The sequence below is a fragment of the Ursus americanus genome, chromosome 33 (assembly GCF_024610735.1).
Source record: "Ursus americanus isolate L20-20 chromosome 33, mUrsAme1.1.p, whole genome shotgun sequence".
Lineage (NCBI taxonomy): Eukaryota > Metazoa > Chordata > Mammalia > Carnivora > Ursidae > Ursus > Ursus americanus.
Genome location: NC_142159.1, coordinates 9,217,820 through 9,236,982, shown reverse-complemented (window position 1 = coordinate 9,236,982; position 19,163 = coordinate 9,217,820). Strand labels below are relative to the sequence as shown.

The following is a 19,163-nucleotide window of genomic DNA, read 5'->3' as shown; positions in this document are numbered from 1 at the left end:
ACTCCCTTAGAACCCCACAAGTTGAGGTCCCCAGCATCCCTTCCCAGGGCCTTCAGGAAGATGAGAAGTGAAGGCCTCAGCTGAGAAGTGGTTTTTCATAGACATCAATTCATGCAATATTCAAATCTAATCATGTCCCCTGTTTAGAACACTTCGGTGGCTATTCATTTGCCTTTGAGATGGAGTCTCAGCTCCTTAAGAAGGGTTGTAAAGCCTTTCATAATCTGGTCACAACCTATCTGTTTAGGTCCCCACTCCCTGCGATGGGCTTTTCCACAGGCTACTTTTCCAGCCTGAAACAAGCCACTGATGCCACCACTTTCCTCCCCTTCACTTGGAAAACTCCACGTGATTCTTCATTCTCAGTGTGTGTGTGTGGGGCGGACACACTCTGGGCAGCCAGTCGTCCACTAGAGATGGCGTACTGGCTTAGGTTCTGGAGTCAAAGAGACGAGTTTACATTGTGGTTGCACCACTCCTTACGTGGGGAGACTGGGCAAGCTACCTAACCACTCTGAACCTCAGTTTCCTCCTCCAAAGGCTAACAATATCTAGACAACTATGATATTTAAAGTGAGACAGAAGTTAAGGAACTTGTCCAGGTCCCACGGCTAGGCTGGGTAAACCTATCCCTAGTGGCTCCCAGTGGTGGGAGCAGGATTTGAACCCAGGCCGGCTGGCTCCAGGGTCTGTTCTCTGCACATGGCTGTCTTCCACAGCAGTCTCTTCCCCACTGGCAGCTGCTCAGGATGGGGACAGTGTCTGCCTTGTTCACTGCTGCCACCCCTGGGACCAGCCCCGTCGAGCCCAGTACCTATTTGCTGACCGCAGCTGTAGCTAGAGGCTATTTTCCTTCAACCTGTTGTGGCGCTGGGGAACTCGTCACCTGTCCAGGCCTCGGGATGGCGGGTCACTTCTGCAGTTGGCACTGCCCTCTCGTGTGACCCCTGGTGATGGGGCCAGCATCCACTCACCTGGACTGTGGTCCTTCTTCCACTGGGACAACCAAAAGCCTCGAAGTTTGAGATCCTTAAAAATGAGCTGGCTCTGTGGACACAAGAAGGATGACCTGGGGCTCTGAGGGCAAGCACTTCAGATGCTGCTTGAGGTAGACTCCCTCCAGGGACAAGGGCACCTGTGGGTCTGGACAACTGCGGCATCCAGGCCTGTGTCCACGCCTGCCTCCCCCACCAGCTTACCACAGAGGCTATGACGGGCTGCTTGGCCATTCCCCCGTAGGTCACCATGGTTCCCCCAGGCCTGAAGAGTCCAGAGAGAACAGAGTGGGTGTAGGCGGAGATAGAGCCCTACTCAGTCCTGCCAGAACACTTCTATTCCAACCCTGGCCCCTGAACCTGGCTCTCAGAATCCTTGGGAAGGTTTCAAAAACTGCAGACTCTGAGGTCCAACCCAGAGCTAATGAATCAGGAAGCAAGGATCTCTATTCAAGTTGACCGACAAACACCCCCGCCAGATGACACTATGTTGAGCCAGAGTTGGGAACTCACTGGTCTCACCACCCGGTCGGGCTTGGATGAAGTGTTGCAAAGAAGCGTGCTCTGCTGAGAAAAGCCCAGGCCACGTGAGATTAGTCCTGGCTCCCCTCCACTCCTAGATGTGCGGCCTTGGGCAGTGCGCAGACACTGGCGCAGACCCCCCCGCCCCTTCACCTGTCCGCGCCGACTCAAAGGAGCAGTGAGATGAGGTGGCTACACACATTGGGAATGGTGTGGGAGGGGCAGAGGACGGCGGGCGGCTGCCCTCTCGTGGTAGGCGGGGCCCGCCAGGACCTGCTGTCTCTCACCCGCACCCGCCCCAGCCATCAAAGGAGAGGCTCAAATGGTTTTTTAAAAAAAGTAAGCTAGGACTTCCCAAGCTCGACTTAACCTGTGTTCCCCTCCCCACTCCCGGGCTCTTTTCGGAGTTTTGTTGGAGGATGATGGCAGGTGAGGGGGTGCTTTGTGATCTACAAAATGGAAGAAGCTGCTGTGGGACGCAGCTGATTCTTTGGGAGGCTGGGGGGTAGTTTGGTCTTAAATTCCCTTTAGCTGACACCTGTTCCAGAAAGTAGCTTCTGGGGGGATCAAGCCTCCCCCCATATCCCCCTGCACTGCACTTGTTCTAATCAGAACGGCTCACGTTCACTAGGCGTTTTCTGGGCGCCGGGCACAGGTCTGAGCGTTTCCACGTGCACTGGCTTGGTGAAGCCTCCCGTAACCGCAGAGGCGCACTTTTATCACTCCGGCTTTACAGTGAGAAAACTGAAGGCCACCTCTCACCTGTGTAGCAATTTGTGCATCACCTCGGTGTCCTTGGACTAACCTTCTGACTAACCTGTACGAGGAGACGGAGGCCTGGACCATTTTTCATGTATTGTCTAACTTTCCACAGGCCCACAGCTAGTAAGTAGCACAGCTGGGGCTTGGTGCCTCCAGGGCCTTCACTGGGAACGCCCGCTCAAGGCCTCCTCCTACAGTGAGCGAGTGCTGTGGGGATGGCAGGCTGCCCCGGAGTCCCCCGAACTTGGGCGGAAGGGGTGTGCTCAGCAGTCACAGTAACTTGCCGTTAAGCCTGGCCCTCTCACTTCCCAGAACTTGGGGCGAGGTAATTACCCTTTCGGGGCCTTGTGTAAATGGGGATGGGAATAGTATCCCTCGCTTGGGTGGTCATGGGGGGGGGGGTAAGCCAAGCACTCTGCACAGTCTGGTGCATGGGGAAGCGCTTAGTGATGGCTAGAACAGCTCTTTGACCACATGACCTATCTTCCCATCTAGCCCGTGAATTCTAGAGAGTTCCCTCAGTGTCTCAGCCATTTCTGTACCCAGTAGCTAGTGAGTGCTAGCAAGTGTGTATCAACTAATGTTGCGGGGATTCCCGCTTTAGTTGGAAAGTATCCTTGCAGGCGCCCCTCAGCTCAAGAAGTTTATGTTAACAGAAAAAACAAGGGAAGGACATGCACTGTTAATATTGTCAACAATGCTTCTCTCCCTTGGTTGTGGGATGATAGGGACCCTTTGTGCTTAATTTTTTCTTTGTACTTTTCTTTTTAAGATTTTATTTTTTAAGTAACCTCCACACCCCACGTGGGGCTTGAACATACAACCCTAAGATCAAGAGTGGCATGCTCCACCAACTGAGCCAGCCAGGCGCCCCATCCTTTGCATCCTTACATGCTTTCAAAATGTTTTAAGAGCATCATTTTACCTCTAAAATTAGAATCTATTTTTAAAAGCTAATAAAAAATTCAAAAGCTAACAAAGACTAAGGGACTTTTTAAGATTCCCCTAGTTATGAATCCTTAACTGTTTCCCTTTCACAGAAAGCTTAGCCATCTCCTTCCGGGGTCTCTTGGTCATTGGTAAAGGAGGCGGCTGAGAAAGGAAGTGCCTGGATAACTAGGACAGGACTGTGGTCCCAGTTTCCTGCTCAGGGTTATGCTGACTTGGCCTTGGCTCGCACTGGCCACTGGGACTTGGTCACTTAACAGTCTTCCCAGCTAAAGGCCTGGAGAGCTCTGGCCAAGTGCACCTGCAGGGCTGAGGGACTTACGCTAAGTGTCGCAGCAGCTCTGTGGAGCTTTTCCCGCCAACACAGTTGAGAGCAAGCCGTGGCTGGGGCATGTCCTGGAAAATAAGGAGGCTGCAGTGAGGGAGCTGCTGCTGTAAGCGCGGGCTTTGAAGCTCGCTACAAACAGCACTTCCCTGGCCCAAGTGCCGTGTCAGAGGGAGGGTGCGAAGAAAATGGGACGTTCATGCCTTCAAACTCTGCCCAAGGAGGACCTTTGCTTTATCAACTTAATCCTGTTATCTGTTTTGGAATTTTGTTCAAAAGTCCTCTCCGGGAAAGAACAGATGGAGGGCGTCTACATTCCTTTTCGAAGGACTTCAGTTCGCCCGAGTGCGCCTCTTGTCTGCACTTACAACTCAGTTTATGTGGGAGGTGTTGATCTCCTGCTTCAGAAACGTTAAGAGGCATGTGTTCTTGAGAGTGTGTGTGTTTGGTCACTCCAGGGCTCAGAGGAAGGAGGCTGAGATGTGGTCTGATCACCTATTGGGTGTGCTGGGGGTGGAAGTTCTGGAAAGTTAAGGGGCTGTGAGTTCAGAGAGCCCTGACTCCACGACTTGTAACTGTCTGCCTTGGTAGAATCCTTCATCTGAGTCTTGGTTTTCTCACCTAGAAAAGAGACAGCACCTACTTTGCAGAGCTTTTGTGAGGATTATCAGATACAATGTAAGGAGGGTGCTTCGGAAATGCTTTCCTTTCTCTTCCCTCCCTGTGCCTCGGCTTCCCCAGGTCCTCTCCCAGCTCGGAGATTCACACTGGCTGTGAGGGCTGAGGTGTCGCACTACAAACATTCAAACCTATACACCATCCAGGGTTTCTTGAACTTTGTCTCTCCTGCCTCCCTCACAGCACCCGGGCCCTTAATGCATTCCGTCCCCTGGCTGAGGGAATGGGCTTTACCCTTCCACAGAGACAAAGGGAGGATTTGGAGAGGAGCAACGGGGCCAGTCCCAGCCTTTCTAGCAGGTCAGCTTTCTCCAGGGAGATGAGCATGGATTGAAGGAACAATGCCCCTCATCCTAGGTACCTTAAAGAAGTTTTTCATCTCATGCTTTCTTAGCTCTTCTTCTGTGAGAACATGCTCGGCTCCCAGACTCTTCAGTCTGTCAGTCAGCTTCTGGAGGTCAGGTCTGGAAACCAAACACAATCCATGGCCCTTGGTCACACCTGCTAGCTTTCTCTACCATAGGCTCCTAGGACTCCTCCAACACAGCTGTGAGAACACGAGTTTCTTTTTGTGGAAAGCTGGGATTGAGTGTAAGCCAGGCCTTATGGAGGGGCTGGCTACCTGATTTCATTACATCCCAGTACCTCCAGGCCTCAGTTCCCTCACTGGCATTGCGGGGTGATTTCTATAGCCCTCGCCAGCTCAAAGGTGCGAGAAACTATCTGGCTCAGGGAGAAGCCATTTCACTTCCTGACTTTGCCTACCGAAACAAGAAACTTCATTTCCTTTCCCCCACGCTTTTCAAGGGGCTCTTCAGGGTGTTGTGCAAACACACTCCAGCCCAGGAGTGGCTCCGGGCCTCTTTCGCCAAGACAAACAGTAATTTTTGTTAACACAACTGAGGGGACAGGGAAGGGAAGTGAGCGTCGATTCTCCTCCTAAGACTGGACTTCCATGACAGACACAGCCACGTTCATTGACAGTGAGGCTAAAGTCAACTGGATGCTATGGCGGAAAAGAGCATGAGCCAGGGAGCGAAGTCCTTTACTGACTTGCTGTGTCTTCCTTTCTCTGAAACTTGTTTCCTCACCGTAAAACAGACATGACAAGCCTGCCCCATCTCCTTCACATCCCTAGTTAGAGCCGTTCAAAGTGCCGCACAGATGCAAGGGAAGAAAGGGCCCTGGGTTAGACAGTTCACAGTAGGAATAACAGCTTCAGGGATTCCCAAATACGAACTATGGCTTTGAGATCATGGGTTATCACAAGAGTGTCAAAAACTCTCAAAAAGTCTTCAGCAAGGGCGGGCTTCACCTCCTTCCTGCTCTCCCTTTACATTTGGGATGTTTGCTCATCCTACAGCCAGAGGCCGCCTGGGCCTCCTTTCGGGCAGGCGGTGGCGGCGGACTGCTTATGCACGGGCGCCCTCTGGTGGAGATGGGGGCACCTGCAGGGATGCGGGGGCCGGGAGGGGGGCGGCGGTGGGGCGGAAGGCCCAAGTCGCTTGCACTGGGATCAGGTCTCCCCACACACCTGTCTCGGACCACATTGACGGTCCTCAGGCCCAGGGCCGCGGCGATCTGTATGACTGCTTGCCCCACTCCACTGTTGGACGCATTCTGGATGACACAGTCTCCTGTGGAGCCAGGAAGAGACCCAAGTCAAGCCTGGGAGACCTGTAACAGGTCAAGCGCTTCCTGCCTGGGATCCTATTGTAGGGCAAGAGAGGGGAGTCCTCAGGCTCAAAATGACCCAGGACCTGGCTGCTGAGCCTTCTCAGACCTTGGAGTCTTGCTTACTCTTCTCCCAATGCCCCCCAAAATTCCACAACACCCACGGTGCCTCCCAGGGCTTGACAATTCAGAGTCCACACTGTATATAATTTAGACCCCACTGTGTAAATGATTTTATATCGTTCATCATCCTCCTAATTTTTAGGTCCTCATATCTCTGCTTAAGCTATTTCCATGGTTTGCAATGTTTCCCTATTTCTCTCTTCCTTCGTTTTGAAATCCCACATACCCTTTGAAGCACAGCTCAGGCGTGGCTTCCTTCCCATCTTCCCTGTGTGTGTTCCCCCGGCACTCTGCAGGTGGTGTGCCCTGGCTTACACTTGGTGGTGCATAGGTCCATTTCTGGCGAGAGCCTGCAGCCTGCAGCTTCCTGAGGGCACGGCCACGCTATATCCCCCCTTTGTGCTGCTTAGTACAGGCACACTGCCTTGAAATGGGTTTAGAACTGTGCTGGAGAAACCCGCACCTCCAGAAACAGGGTCCTAAAGGTAGTCTGTGGTCAAAGCTCAGGCCTGGCTTTGGAAGTAGCCAATGGGGGAGGCAGCATGGCATACTGGGGAAAACGTGGGCTCTGAAATGAGACGGACCTGGTGTGAGTCCCAGCTCCCCTCACTGACTGTAACTGACCGTAACATGGGACAGGTCATGACCTCAGTTTACTCCCCATGAGACAGGAGTCCTGGGAGCACCCATCAGGATGCTCCTCATTAGTCAGAGGCCATTGCGTCCAGGAAGGTGCTCTGTTATGCCTGAAATGTGATCTGAAATGCAGGGATCCGGTGCTGCAGACACGGGGAAGTTCCTGGAAGAATGCCCATTCTCTGTAGCCAGGAGTCAGTACATAGACTGTCACCCATTAGTGGGTTATGAAATCAACCCAGTGGTTTGCAAACAGCATTTTTTTTTTTTTTGGTTAAAATTCCAGAAAATAGAATTAGAAAGAACATAGTGCACCACACACAATAAGGGTAAATACTGCTCCATGAAACTTTGGTTTCCATCATATACATACTCACATGTATCTATGTACTGGATTACAGTGTAAGCTGTAATTCTCACTATGGCTCGGTATGACAACTTAGAAAACACGGATCTAGCCCAGGCCACACCTGCCCGGAGGCAGGCAAGTGGAGAGATGCACCACGGGCTGCTGAGGTGGGGAGCTGTCAGAATGCCCTGATGTCCAGCTGCGGTCCAAAGCAGAGGAGGCCTGACAGGATGAGATGCAGGTGACCAAAAAGCCTCCTGCACCAGGACCTGGGCAAAGGTCCCTGGTCACCTGCTCGCTTTTTCCACCAAAGGCTCCCACGACAGCTGGCACAGCTGTGAGGACCTGCACTTCTCTTCGCGGGAAGCTGGACTGGTTTTGCCTCGAGTAGCAGTGGCTACCTAAGCTTATCGTGCTCCAGCATCTCCGCCCCAGTGTCGTCATCCACATGGCAGAGCTAGACCAGGCGATTTCTCTAGCCCCTGGACATGCACAGTGTGCAGGGTGACCCTCCAACGATGGGGATGAGCCCAGCCTCCTGTCAATAGGAGGCTAATTGTGAGGTGGGTTCCATGAAGGTCCTGAGAGGCCCCCTCCCAGCAAGACTGAGCCCTGCTCGCCCACAGTAGTAATCAGCCTTCTCTGACTTTTCCTCCTTCCATCTCGCTCTCCCCATCCCCTCACTTCTGCTTCCTGGGATCACCTCCCCCTGCAAACTGTCCACCCTCAGTCCTTGTCTCAGGCTCTGCTTTCAGGCAACCCCGAATAGAACACTTGGCTTTGTCGTTTCCTTGCTGAGTGATCTCATGTAAGCAATTTCCTTCTCTGGACCTCAGTCTCCTCGTTTCTGAACAGGAAGAATACTAAAATAGTGCAGAGTTACCGTGCTGTGAGCCAGGCGCTGCGCTGAGTGTCACACTGCAGTGTCTCCGTTAACCCTCACAACCCCTTACTCTCCATCTTATGGGTGACACATGTGATGATCTGAGAGGTCAGTTCACAGTGAGAGGTGAAGCTGGGGTTCAGACCCAGGTTTTCTGCCTGGGGCCCGAGCTCTCTAGCAATCATACCAACCTCACTGCACTGCTTTGAAGGTTTAATGCATGTAAAGGCACTTATGTGAACTGGAAAGTGTCATATGAATGCTGAGTGGAATTACTAAGTTCAGCATTTTACTGGAAACACAGGCACTGTGTCTATCTTGTCTGGCTTTGTATCCCAGAGCTTAGCAAAGCTCCATGTTTTTGCTGAACGACAGAATTCCATCCCAAGCTCTAGGGAATGCGATCCTTCAGCGGTTATCCAGAGTGTTCTCCTCATGAGGTTTCAGCATGTTTTCTAGGAACCAAGCTAACAAAGCAAAAGCAACAACTACACACTCACTCGGGTTGGGGGCCTGGCTTCCTCTCAGCCCCTTACAGGTTAAGTCCCCACGGTCTCTGGGTCAGGATTTGGGTCCCCTCCCAGTCAGGAGATCCCAGCCTGCTCCCAGCACCTGTGGGCTCCTACCTGGCTGCAGCTGCTCAAAGTCCATCAACATCCTGTAGGCCGTGCAGGGATTGACGCTCAGGGTGGCAGCACTCTGAAGAGGGAGGTCACTCGGAACGCTGATCAGTGCTTCCTCACTGAACACAGCCTCGGTCCTCCAGGTTCCTGAGTCAGGGGATGAGTCCAGGCTAGTAAGACAGGATCCCTCTCCACACCTGGCCCCAAGTCACCCTCCTCAGTAAACGGGTGCCTAAGATGTCAGCTTTCAAGTACCACTTAGAGAAAAAGGAAGGTCGTGAAGTCCTTTTGAATCTCTGTGAGTCCTCATGATAGTTACGTAAGGTAGATTTCCCACATTAGTTACCATTAGACGTAGCTCATGCTGCCCAGCAGGTGCCTAAGGATCTGAAACTACCAGACTCTGAGTAACAGAGGCTCTGAGGAGGACAGACCTGGAGTCAGACAGACACAGATTCAAGCCTTGGCTCCACCACATACTCATTAGGTCACCTTAGAGAAACTATTTGGAGCCTTGCTGGCTCAGTGTCTGGTGGCTGTGGGCCTCAGGGGTCCTTGGCCTATGCCTCCAAAGCTCTGGAGTGTGTGCACCCACCCAGTTGCTAGGATTCGCCTAGCAGTGCCAGTACCCTGGCACCACATGGTCAGGTGTGGAGAGGAGGGGACAGCCTAGGTGACTAGTAATTGTGTTGTAGGAGGGAGGGAGAGAATGTGGGCTTCAGGGACCAGGCAGTGGAGAAAGGAGGCAGGAACACACTTTGTTAAGGGTTACGTCAGTCCCAGAGTAGATCTGTGGCTGAGAAGACAAGACACTGGAAAACTGAAGGGTTCCTTTAGAATCTAGGAGGTACCTGGGCAATCTCTCCACCCAGCCTGGTTTTCAAATCTTCATTGCCATCTTCATAACCATGGCCCCCATTTATCTTGCCAACACGTACGGTATCTACTCTGCACTAGATGCTTACTGTAGGGTCCCCTATGCATGAAATCATGTTTTCTAATTCCCCTTGATGGCACGACAATGGAAATCTAGCCTTGACATGAATTTCTGGGGCTTGGCAGACCCTAATCCTCTTCTTAAGAGAAGCTGGGTGGGATGAGGGGAGTGCCCATGGTCAGAACCAAGGGCTTTCAGGGTTTTAAAGTAGAAACCCTTAGACCTTAGGAGTGGGGAACCTGTTTTAAAATCCCAGCTCTGCCATTAACGATTTGTGCAACTTAGAATTATCACTGCACCTTTTTTGACACTCATGTCATAGTGTGAAGGTTAAACGCAATGACATTTGTACAGATGATCACTGTGCCTAGTACATAGATGTGGAATGTCCCGTGGTTTTCTTTACTGATCCTAAGTCCCACGCCCTAGTTCTCAGGACTTCCGTTCCTCACTCTTGCGCAACTGGCCCTTAACCATCTCTACCATCCAATGCAGGGGTTGGCAAACTACCGCCATGGGCCCAACCTGGTTCACCACGTGTTTTTGTAAACCAAGTTTTATCAGATCATAGTCATGCTCACTTCTTAGGTATTGTCCATGGCTGTTTAGGATGGCAGAGCTAAGTAGAGGCAGTATGGCCTGCAAACCCTAAAAAATTTACAACTGGCCCTCACAAAAAAAAGTTTGCTGACCCTGATCTAATGCGTACAGAAACTTAGTTTGTCAAAATTGTTGTGTCTTCCCTCAGTTGAGCTGCACGATTGAGTTGGGATATGCCAAGCAACGACTGTTAGCTGCATTGTAGAGATGAGAAAACTGAGGCTCAAAGTAGCTGTGGCTTCAACAAGGTCACCTATGGCAGTGGAACGGGATTCCCAGGCCACTGCTGCCTCGGGAGGGTTTTGAGCGTTTCCAATGAGTAAGTCAGTCCGCACATTCTCTGGCTCAGTCTCCCTGGGGACTGGCTGCCTGTGGGAGAAATGCTGGCTATGGGCATAGCTCAGTACCATGAAGGATGGCCAAGGTCTGGCCAGTTGAGGACTGCTCTGTTTAATGACAGTCACTCTTACTAACCTGCAGCCTTCACCAGAAGAAAGACCACGTCTGTTCACTGCTGTCTGCCAGAGCCCCGCACACGGCAAAGGCTCACGAAATGCTTGCTGACTAAATGGAGTCGATTATAGTCCCAGCCATTATAAAATCCTCATGCTCTTTGGCACCTGGTGGGAAAGACTGACCTTTTGTTCAGGGAGAAATCCCCGTTCTGGCTGACACCCACCTCCTCCACCCATAAGATTACCTGCACCTCTGGCAGACACCCCTCATTCTTCTCTCCAAATCTAGTGACCGACTTCTGTTCCTTTAGTCCCTAATTCCATCCTGTCTTCTCAGGCTCTATGGCACTGCCTTGTTCAGACCCTTCTCATGTGAAGCCTGAACTGTTTAGCCACCTCCTTACTGGCTTCCTGCCTCCACCCTCTGCCTTTCCAGAACATTCTCTGCAGTGCCCAAGTCTGGTCCACTCACACTTCTGAACTCTTCCTTGGGCTCTCTCTGACCATAGATGTGAGCCTCCATGAGTAGGGCCCCCCCACCTCTACAGCCTCATCTGGTGTCTCCCTCGGGCCAGCCAGGACCCAGCCACACCCTGCAGTTCTGACAGTGCCATGCCTTCTCCCACCGCCGCACCTTTGCACACACTGCACTCCCTGCCTGGAAGCCCTTCCTCACCTAGCCCACTGGCTGTGCTTCTACTCAGTCTTCTAGACTGAGCTCAAGCACCACTAAGCCTCTCCTCATGCTTCCCAAGATGGGGGACTCTTGCCTTTGTGTCCACCCTCTCTTCACAGCGCTTACTAGCTTATATTGTGTGAAGTGTTGTTTTGCCATTCCTGGGTTCCCCATCCCCAGACAAGAACACTTTGAGGGCAGAGACTGTCTGACAGGGGCTGGCACAAAGCACCACTCCCTCTCAATACAGTGAATCCTGCAGCTCTCTGCTCAGATGGCTAGGCTCTTCCACTGCCAGGTGGGGCTGCAGGGGAGAGTGGGGCCATTCTTGGCAGCTTTTCTTTTCTTTTGGGGGGGGGAGGGGCAGAGGGAGAGGGAGAGAGGAATCCCAAGCAGGCTCCATGCCCAGCTCGAAGCCTGACACAGGGCTGGATCTCACCACCCTGAGATCATAACCTGAGCCGAAATCAAGAGTTGGATGCTTAACTGACTGAGCCACCCAGGCGCCCTTCTTGGCAGCTTTTCTGATCTCAGAGAAGAAAAGAGCTTCTAGTAGACTGCTTTTACTGTTTTTTCCTGCCTGGTATCTTTTTCTTTCTAGAACTGTTCCTCCTAACCTCAGAAGCTATGAATCACAAAGCTTCATCCTCTGAACCACAGGGGTGGGCAAGAGACTCAGCTGGGGCAACTGGAATGGCCCAACCCCACACCTCTGGTGGTTTTAGGCCATAAGCATCTTTGCCACAAGCATTTTTGCTATATAGTTCATTAGCCATAATGCAATTTTGCCATAAAAAGGTAAAAAAATAACAGTTGACAGTTTGGTTTGACAGTTTGTTGGTTTCATCTTCTGGTTGACAGTTTGGTTTCATTTCTCCATTGACACAGTCCTTCTGTTTTATACTGTATATACCTTAGCCCTCATAATGGTCTATACAGTAGCACAGAGTTTTGAGCCCACATTTCCCAGAGAACTTTGGAACGTCTATCAATAGAAATGTGACAATATGCCAAAACCAGACAACAGTACAAAAGGCTTTCACAACACAATACAAAGCTCAGTTACAAATGTGCATCCTAGCATTTGGAAACTGATACTTCTCTTAATCAAGAAAGAAATTTTAGCAAAAAAAAAAAAAAAAGCATGATACAAATTCGGGAGATGAATCAACAAGCACAAAAAATTGTATGATACTAGGAATAAAAGACTTCAAAGGCAAGCACTTAGGTACATTTTGTGGATCACGAAATAAAATCAGTATTTGTGCAGTATTGCCATGAATCTACACTATACATTTTGAATGTATTCCCACATTTTGTATTTTGCAAAAGTCTTTAATTTTGTTACTTATTTTTCATGTTTCATGATGTCCTTTTTAATAAACATCCCTCTTTCATTTTTTACGATTTTATCTTTTATAGCAAAGTTGCCTTATGGCCAATTAGTCATGCCACGAAAATGCTTGCAGTAAAGATGCCTGCAGTGACAGTGCTGGACATGATGGGGATCGTGGATGAGCAAGTACCAGGCAGGGTCGGTCAGAGTCCTGCTAGCAGATGGATATGGCTGTGCTGGACAGATTGTGTTCATCTGTTTGTTTTTAGGATGACGCAAACCTCAGGATGCTGGTGGCCACCTATGAAAGGTCAGTTTGAATCTCAGCTCTACCACTTACTGGCTGGGTGATCTTGGGCAAGTTGCTTAATATTTTACGTTTGTCTCATATCTACCTCCTATTGTGGGAATAATTGAGTTAAATATATACAAAGTGCTAGGAACAGTGCCTGGTGCAAAGGGAGTAGACAATAAATATTTGTTGATGTTATTACATCACTATGTGGGGAGATTCCATCTGAGAACTAGTGAGAATAAGAGAATGAGTTCTGATATCAATGGGGTTCCTGGATCCAGTGGTGCCTGAAGCCCTCCATCTCTTGTACTTCCCAGTTCCAGAAACCAACTAACTTCTTTTTTTTTTAACTTCTTTTTTTATAAACCAAGTTTGAGTCAACTCTCTGTAAGCGATAACCCAAAGAATCCTGATACTGTAGTGTAGCAGGAAAAACAGTGGCGACAAGATTTTTGGTGGGCTCTCTTTCAGTTTGTTGTTTGAGTTTGGGCAAAGGCTTCTTCCCAAGCTTCAGTCCCTTAGATGTCTGAAGAGGTGGATATTGTCTTCCCTGCTCCCCTCTCGTGGTTGCTGTCAGGATCCTTTGTATAATGTTTGTGCCTCAGAAACTGAAGCGCTAAAGAACAAAACTCATCAATGACTCCTTACTATATATCAGGTAGAACCCTAGTTCCTTAGCTTGGCTTTTGCAGGCCTCCCCCATGTGGCCTCACTACCTTTGTAACCTTCCTATCATTTAAGCAATCCTCTCCTATGTGTAACACTGGATTTCTCACCATTTCCCAAACTCACCTTTGTGTCTTTGCTCATTTCGTTTTCTCCAAATGCAAGGATTTCTGGCTCACCACCATCTAACATAATCCATCTACCAAAGGTCCATTCCAAAGAAGCCTCCTCCATGAAGCCCTCATCCTTCCTTAAGACTATCTCTCTCTCTCTCTCTCTCACACACACACACATTTGCATTTGCACACAGAGGAGCCAGAAGTGCCCTCTGCTTCCTGCGAACTTGTAACACATCCTTTACTAAGGTTACTAGTTTGGAGATTTCTTCAATTAGATTTTAACCTTCTGGAGGGCAGGGGCTGTCTTATTTGGGTTTCCCACTGTATCTTACAGCAGGGATTTAGGGATGTAGGGATTCAGAGATTCATAGCTCCAATCAACATAGGCCCAAAGAGATGAGAGAGCAGGTCCACCACCTCCAGAGCAGAAGAGACACAATTTCTGCTCTCCTGTTCCGCTCCCACGGCTACTGGTGGTGGGTACATGAACTCAGTAACAAACCCTGCCTTGCTTAGTCACACTGAGCCAATGAGCAAACATTTCCAGTGTGAGTGAAATACAATCTGGAACAGAGAGGCTGCAGACACCTGGAGAAACTCACCCAAACCGGCGTTGGCTGGAATCACCCAGTCTCCTGGCTTCACCCCAGTCACACTGCCGCCCACTGCTACCACCTGTCCAACGCCTTCGTTCCCTCCAACAGCAGGCAGCTTGGGAAGGAGGCCATAATTTCCTAAGGGAGAAGAGTGCAGAGGGTCACCCCTTGAAGTTTGGGCAGTGAAAGAGCATGAACTTTGGAGTCGGATCTAAGCCTGATCTGGGCTCCGCCTTTGACCTGCTGTGTAACGGACCAGACTCTCTGAGCCTTAGCTTCTTCATCTGTAAAGGGGAGAATATTTTTTAGCGTTCATGGTTATTATGGGGATTAGATAATGTATGAAATGAGCCCAGCATATCGCAGGCACTCACAGTGGTTGGTTTACTCCCCACTGCAATCTTTCTAGCTCTCGAAAAGCCTCACATTCCAGAGAGGGGAGGCCAGAGAGGGCTGGTAGTCTGCAGATGGCTCATCTGGAGAGCAGCTGCTGCTAATCACAGGAATTTCACACCCACACCTGAGGAAGGATGAAAACGAGGTGGCGGCTAAGCAAAAAAGCCAATTAACATAAGCCACAGAAACCAAGGTTACCTTGGATCATATTTATGTCAGATGGATTGATAGGGGCCGCCAGCATCTTCACATGGACGTCTGATCCGCCCACAGCAGCTAGCTCCTGGTTCTTCAGTCTAAGCACAAAGCCAAAGAGAGATGTTAATGTCACCCAGGCTAGACAGGGCATCTTTTGCTCAAATCATCTCCCCAAAGTAGGTCAGGCAGCAGCATTTTTGAGTTGCCACTGTGTGCCCAGGAATTAGGGTTGTTAGGCGAGAGAAAGGTGCTGTAGGGAATTAGCACAGGCTATGGGTTAACGCTCTCATTACCTGCATGTGGACAATCTCCAGCGCCCTTGCAACGCCCCTGCCCATTCTAAGACAGGAACTAGGAAACCTGCTGGCCTGGATTCGCCTTGTGGTTTCCAAAACTTGCTTATCACCATCACCTGGTGTGCTTACTAATGCAGATTCTCAGGTCCCAGCTCTGACCTACTGAACCTGAATCTCAAGATAAGGGGCAGCCCAAGTAGTTGGTACAGACCGCCATAACTGGGGCACCCTGGGCTAGCTTATTTGTTCTCCACTTTTTAATTTTATTTACGTATCTGTTCGTTGCAGAGCCGGTGAGGGAAATAGACACCCCACGTAGTTCAGAAAGAACTCCCTCGGTGATTCTGATTTGCCCGCTGGGGGGATGCCCCTTCTGGGTGAGAATGCTGGTCTGTCAGAAGGGATGCCGGAGGGACCGCTGAGTCTTAGGTGTGAAGCCCCACCACACGATGGCTGTGTTGCCATGGGCAAGTTTCTTCCCAGCTCTAGGCCTGTTTCCCCACTTGTAAAATGGCGGGCCGTGGTGGTCGTTTGGACTTGCTCATTGCCAAGAGCCTCTCCCATTTCAGGTGGGATTTCTATGTGGTAAGGCTCTGCTCACAGTGGGCCCTAAACACCGTGGGACTAACGTCTTTATGCACTAGAACTCTGGTTAATGGGTTAAGCCTGCTGAAGGCTTTTGAGGGAGCCCTGGTGACAAGTCTATGTGTTGTCGTTGTTATTTTTATAAAAGGAGACCTTCCAAACAGAAAGTACTGATTGCTATACCAGACCTGTGGTCCTCTTGCCTTTTTAATTACCAGAGACTCCTTTCCTGTCTTTTTCTACACCAAGACTTCATGTGTGCAGTGTTTCCCTCTGCCCAAATGTACTTGTTAAGTAATAACTCTCCTCATTTTTAGTTACCAAAGGCACATTTAAGTGCCACACAGGGGTTCTTAGCATCAGGCCACAGTGTCAGTGAACTAAACTGATGTAATTCTACCCACTTCTGGCAGAAATCTGACCTTTTAATTATACCTGGGGCTCCATTTGGGGTAAAAGTGTGATTTTCAGGAAATGTCTTGTATTAATAGTGACAACAGTGGCAGGTATTTATGAGGTATTTGTCATACATCAGGTCCTGTGCTAAGGGCTTTAAATACATGTTCTGACCTAAGCTGTTAACTCTCTTGTGAGGAAAGTACTGATAATCCCATTCTGTCAAGTAGGAAATGGAGGCTCCTTGAGATTATGAAACTTGCGCAGGGTAAGAAAACTGCTCAGTGGCAGGGCTTCCCTGCTTTCCAAGCTGGCACTCTAATTTACCGCTCTCTGCACGAGCAACCTGAGGTTAGTCTGGGAATCCCCCCGACTGCCTCCAAGGACCCCTGGGGATCTCAGGGCCCCAGTGTGGGAATCCCTGGACTGGATCATGACCAAAGTAAGGGAGGCCATGCCTCACCACGACTGAGAAACAGCTGCAAAAAACTGAAATAGAAACACTCTGTACAGAAAACAGTTGACTCGGAAGGAGTTATGACCAAGGCAGAGAGAATAAAGGAAGGGCCCTTCTTGTTTGGGTAACTATTAAGGAATTTATGTATTTAGACACAGCTGGAGGAGGGGAGTCCTTGTAATAACAATAATCATAATAACTACTGTTTGAGTGCTTACCACTGAGGCACTCTGCTGAAGTGCTTTCTGTGCCAGCTTTCTGCCATTATTCTGATTTTATGGCTGAGGAACAAAGGCACAGAAGAGGTAAATAACTTGTTGAAGGCCACCAGAAGCAGTAAGTGGCTGATCTGATTTGGACCTGGTGCTCTGACGCCACAGAAGCCAGCTGGTAAGGGGATAAGCAGACGAAGCAGAGGGTGGAAAGCTGAGCACCAGCCTGGAGTGGTGTGCGGCCGTGATCCTTGCTGCACCTGCCTGGGGAGCTGGAGAGGGGTTAGCAGCTCCCCAATCTCCCCAGCAGGTGGGGCAGGGAGCCATCAGCCCGACAGTGATGTCTCTGTGAACGCATGTGTAAATCTGCACTTGAAAGAAAAATCCTGCCCAGAGCAAATGAACTGTAGACTAGCTGCCCCTTTATATTATCTGTACTGCTTTCCTCTGACATTCTGACAAATAATCCGTTTTTCTACAAACTGACACAGTCCGTGTGCTTAAGGTACTTAAAAGACATTTTTTTATGCACATTTTCTACATGCTCTTTCCTCAGCCCAGAATTTTCCACTGCTTCTCCGCGAAGCGAGAAATTCAGTTCACCCTTTAAGACATCTTCTGACCCTCTTGGTCCTGAAAAAAAACACTTGCTCCATCTTCAGTGCTCTCGTTACTCACAAGGGGTGACTATACCATTTAAGACCGACTTACGTTGAGTTTTTCGTGGTTTAGTTTATGAAGTCTTTTCATACATTTCTTTCAACTGATCACAACAGGCCTAAGTTCACATTCCTTTTCCAAAACTCTGTGGGTGAGATGTATGTCAGAGTTCAGAACCCCGTATTATCTACAACCCCCTGTGGGCGTTGGGGCAGCACTCTGTGATCAGACACATTGTTTCTATAGCAAAATGTATGAATATTCACACTAAGTGGGATGAATAATGACCAAATAAAAACTTCACAGATCAGGTTTTCCCTCCAAATGAGTTGTGAAACAAAAGAAATCAAAACAGAACTGTCAGTTTATAGAACCTTCCGGATTTTGGAGTTGCAGATTCCAATTTGGATTTGGATCCAGGTCTTTCGGACTCAGTTCAGGGCTCTTTTTACCTAACCCTTAGTTTTATAGCCAGAATGTGCATGTGTATTGTCTCCCCACTTGGCTATGAACTCCTGGAAGGCAGAGAACTCTTAGTGTTAACTCAGTGTTTAGCACAGTGCCTGGGACCAAAGCAGCGCTCAAGAATGCTTCCTAATGAAAGTACCCAATTCTCCTCCCTACTGAGAAAATGTGGCATATCAGTGCAGATCAGGTTTGCAGTAAATCACACTTTAAAAATCTACATGACTATGGTCAAGACGGGCATATTGGTGGACCTCAGTTCACAGATGAAGGGGGAAGCATGGGTTTGAATCCTGCCTTGGTCATTTACCAATTAGATAAACCTCAAAATACTCATCTGTGAAATGGGGAGAATACTAGAACCCAGCTCACAGGATTAAATGAGTTAATGTAAACGAAGCATTTACTAGAGTACCTGACACACAGCAGATGCTGAAAAGATGGCAGCTGTTATCAGTGGCAAAATATCCAAGGAATCCTTTGGAACAATTAGCTGCCTGTCCCTTTGAATAGAACCACGAATCACTGAAAGGAAGATAGTAACTTTTTGTAAAACTCGTCAATTTAACTCAACGAATATTTACTGACAGTCCTACTCAGTGTCAGGTACTCTGCCAAGAGGTTTAAAGAGAAAATAAAATCTGCCCGCGGTCTTGATGTGGTCACTGTGAGAGGCACGCCTGTGGTGCTATCCCTAACTGCCAGTGTTTAAGTGGCTCGAGGGAGAAAATGCAGGATTAGCAGTTGGGCTTTGGAAGAATGGTACCTTAGCTGGGGCTTGAAGGATAAGCAGTTTACTGGGTGGACTGAGGGAGGCAGGCAGGCTTTCTTGCTAGAGAGAATGGCAAAGAATCTGACTTGGTAACTGGCCAGACAGTAGGTGCAGTCTAGAAAGAAGCCACGGGAATAGAGACATTTTTATAACCTGGAATCTCTTAAACGAGAAATGCCATTGATGTCATTTGGTGACCAACTCCATGTGGGGGGAGGTGAAGTCTTTGATGGCTCCCGGGCTTCTGGTGTGGGCAACTGGATGCTGACATAGGGAGGAAGGAACAGTGGTTTCGAGTGGGGAGGAAGATGTTATATTTGGAGCTTGAAGCAGGCACCCTGCAGTATGGTATGGGGCAGAAGGCACTCCAGGCTGGACATCCAGAGCTGTGAGTCAGCTGTGTGTAGCTGGAGTCTGGGCTGGCAAATCATCTTACTTCGTGTGATCTGGCTGAACAATTAAACGACAACTAATATTGATCGCTTACTAAGCTCCAGACATTGTGCTTAACATTTCATATACATGATG

The 19,163-nt window shown here is 49.4% G+C and overlaps 1 protein-coding gene across 2 annotated transcripts in view; it reads right to left on the bottom strand.

The window, feature by feature from the left end:
* MECR (mitochondrial trans-2-enoyl-CoA reductase) overlaps positions 1–19,163 on the bottom strand; it is a 33,795-nt gene that overhangs the window by 6,580 nt on the left and 8,052 nt on the right. Inside the window, exons 2-9 of one of the 2 annotated variants that reach the window (XM_045782243.2) lie at positions 14,793–14,890; positions 14,205–14,336; positions 8,522–8,665; positions 5,765–5,867; positions 4,592–4,694; positions 3,550–3,623; positions 1,200–1,260; positions 975–1,047 (exon numbers count right to left, since the gene is read on the bottom strand). In XM_045782243.2, the coding sequence (XP_045638199.1) occupies positions 975–1,047; positions 1,200–1,260; positions 3,550–3,623; positions 4,592–4,694; positions 5,765–5,867; positions 8,522–8,665; positions 14,205–14,336; positions 14,793–14,890 (788 nt within the window). The remainder of the gene's footprint in view (positions 1–974; positions 1,048–1,199; positions 1,261–3,549; positions 3,624–4,591; positions 4,695–5,764; positions 5,868–8,521; positions 8,666–14,204; positions 14,337–14,792; positions 14,891–19,163) is intronic. The other variant, XM_087858379.1, reaches the window with a different exon arrangement.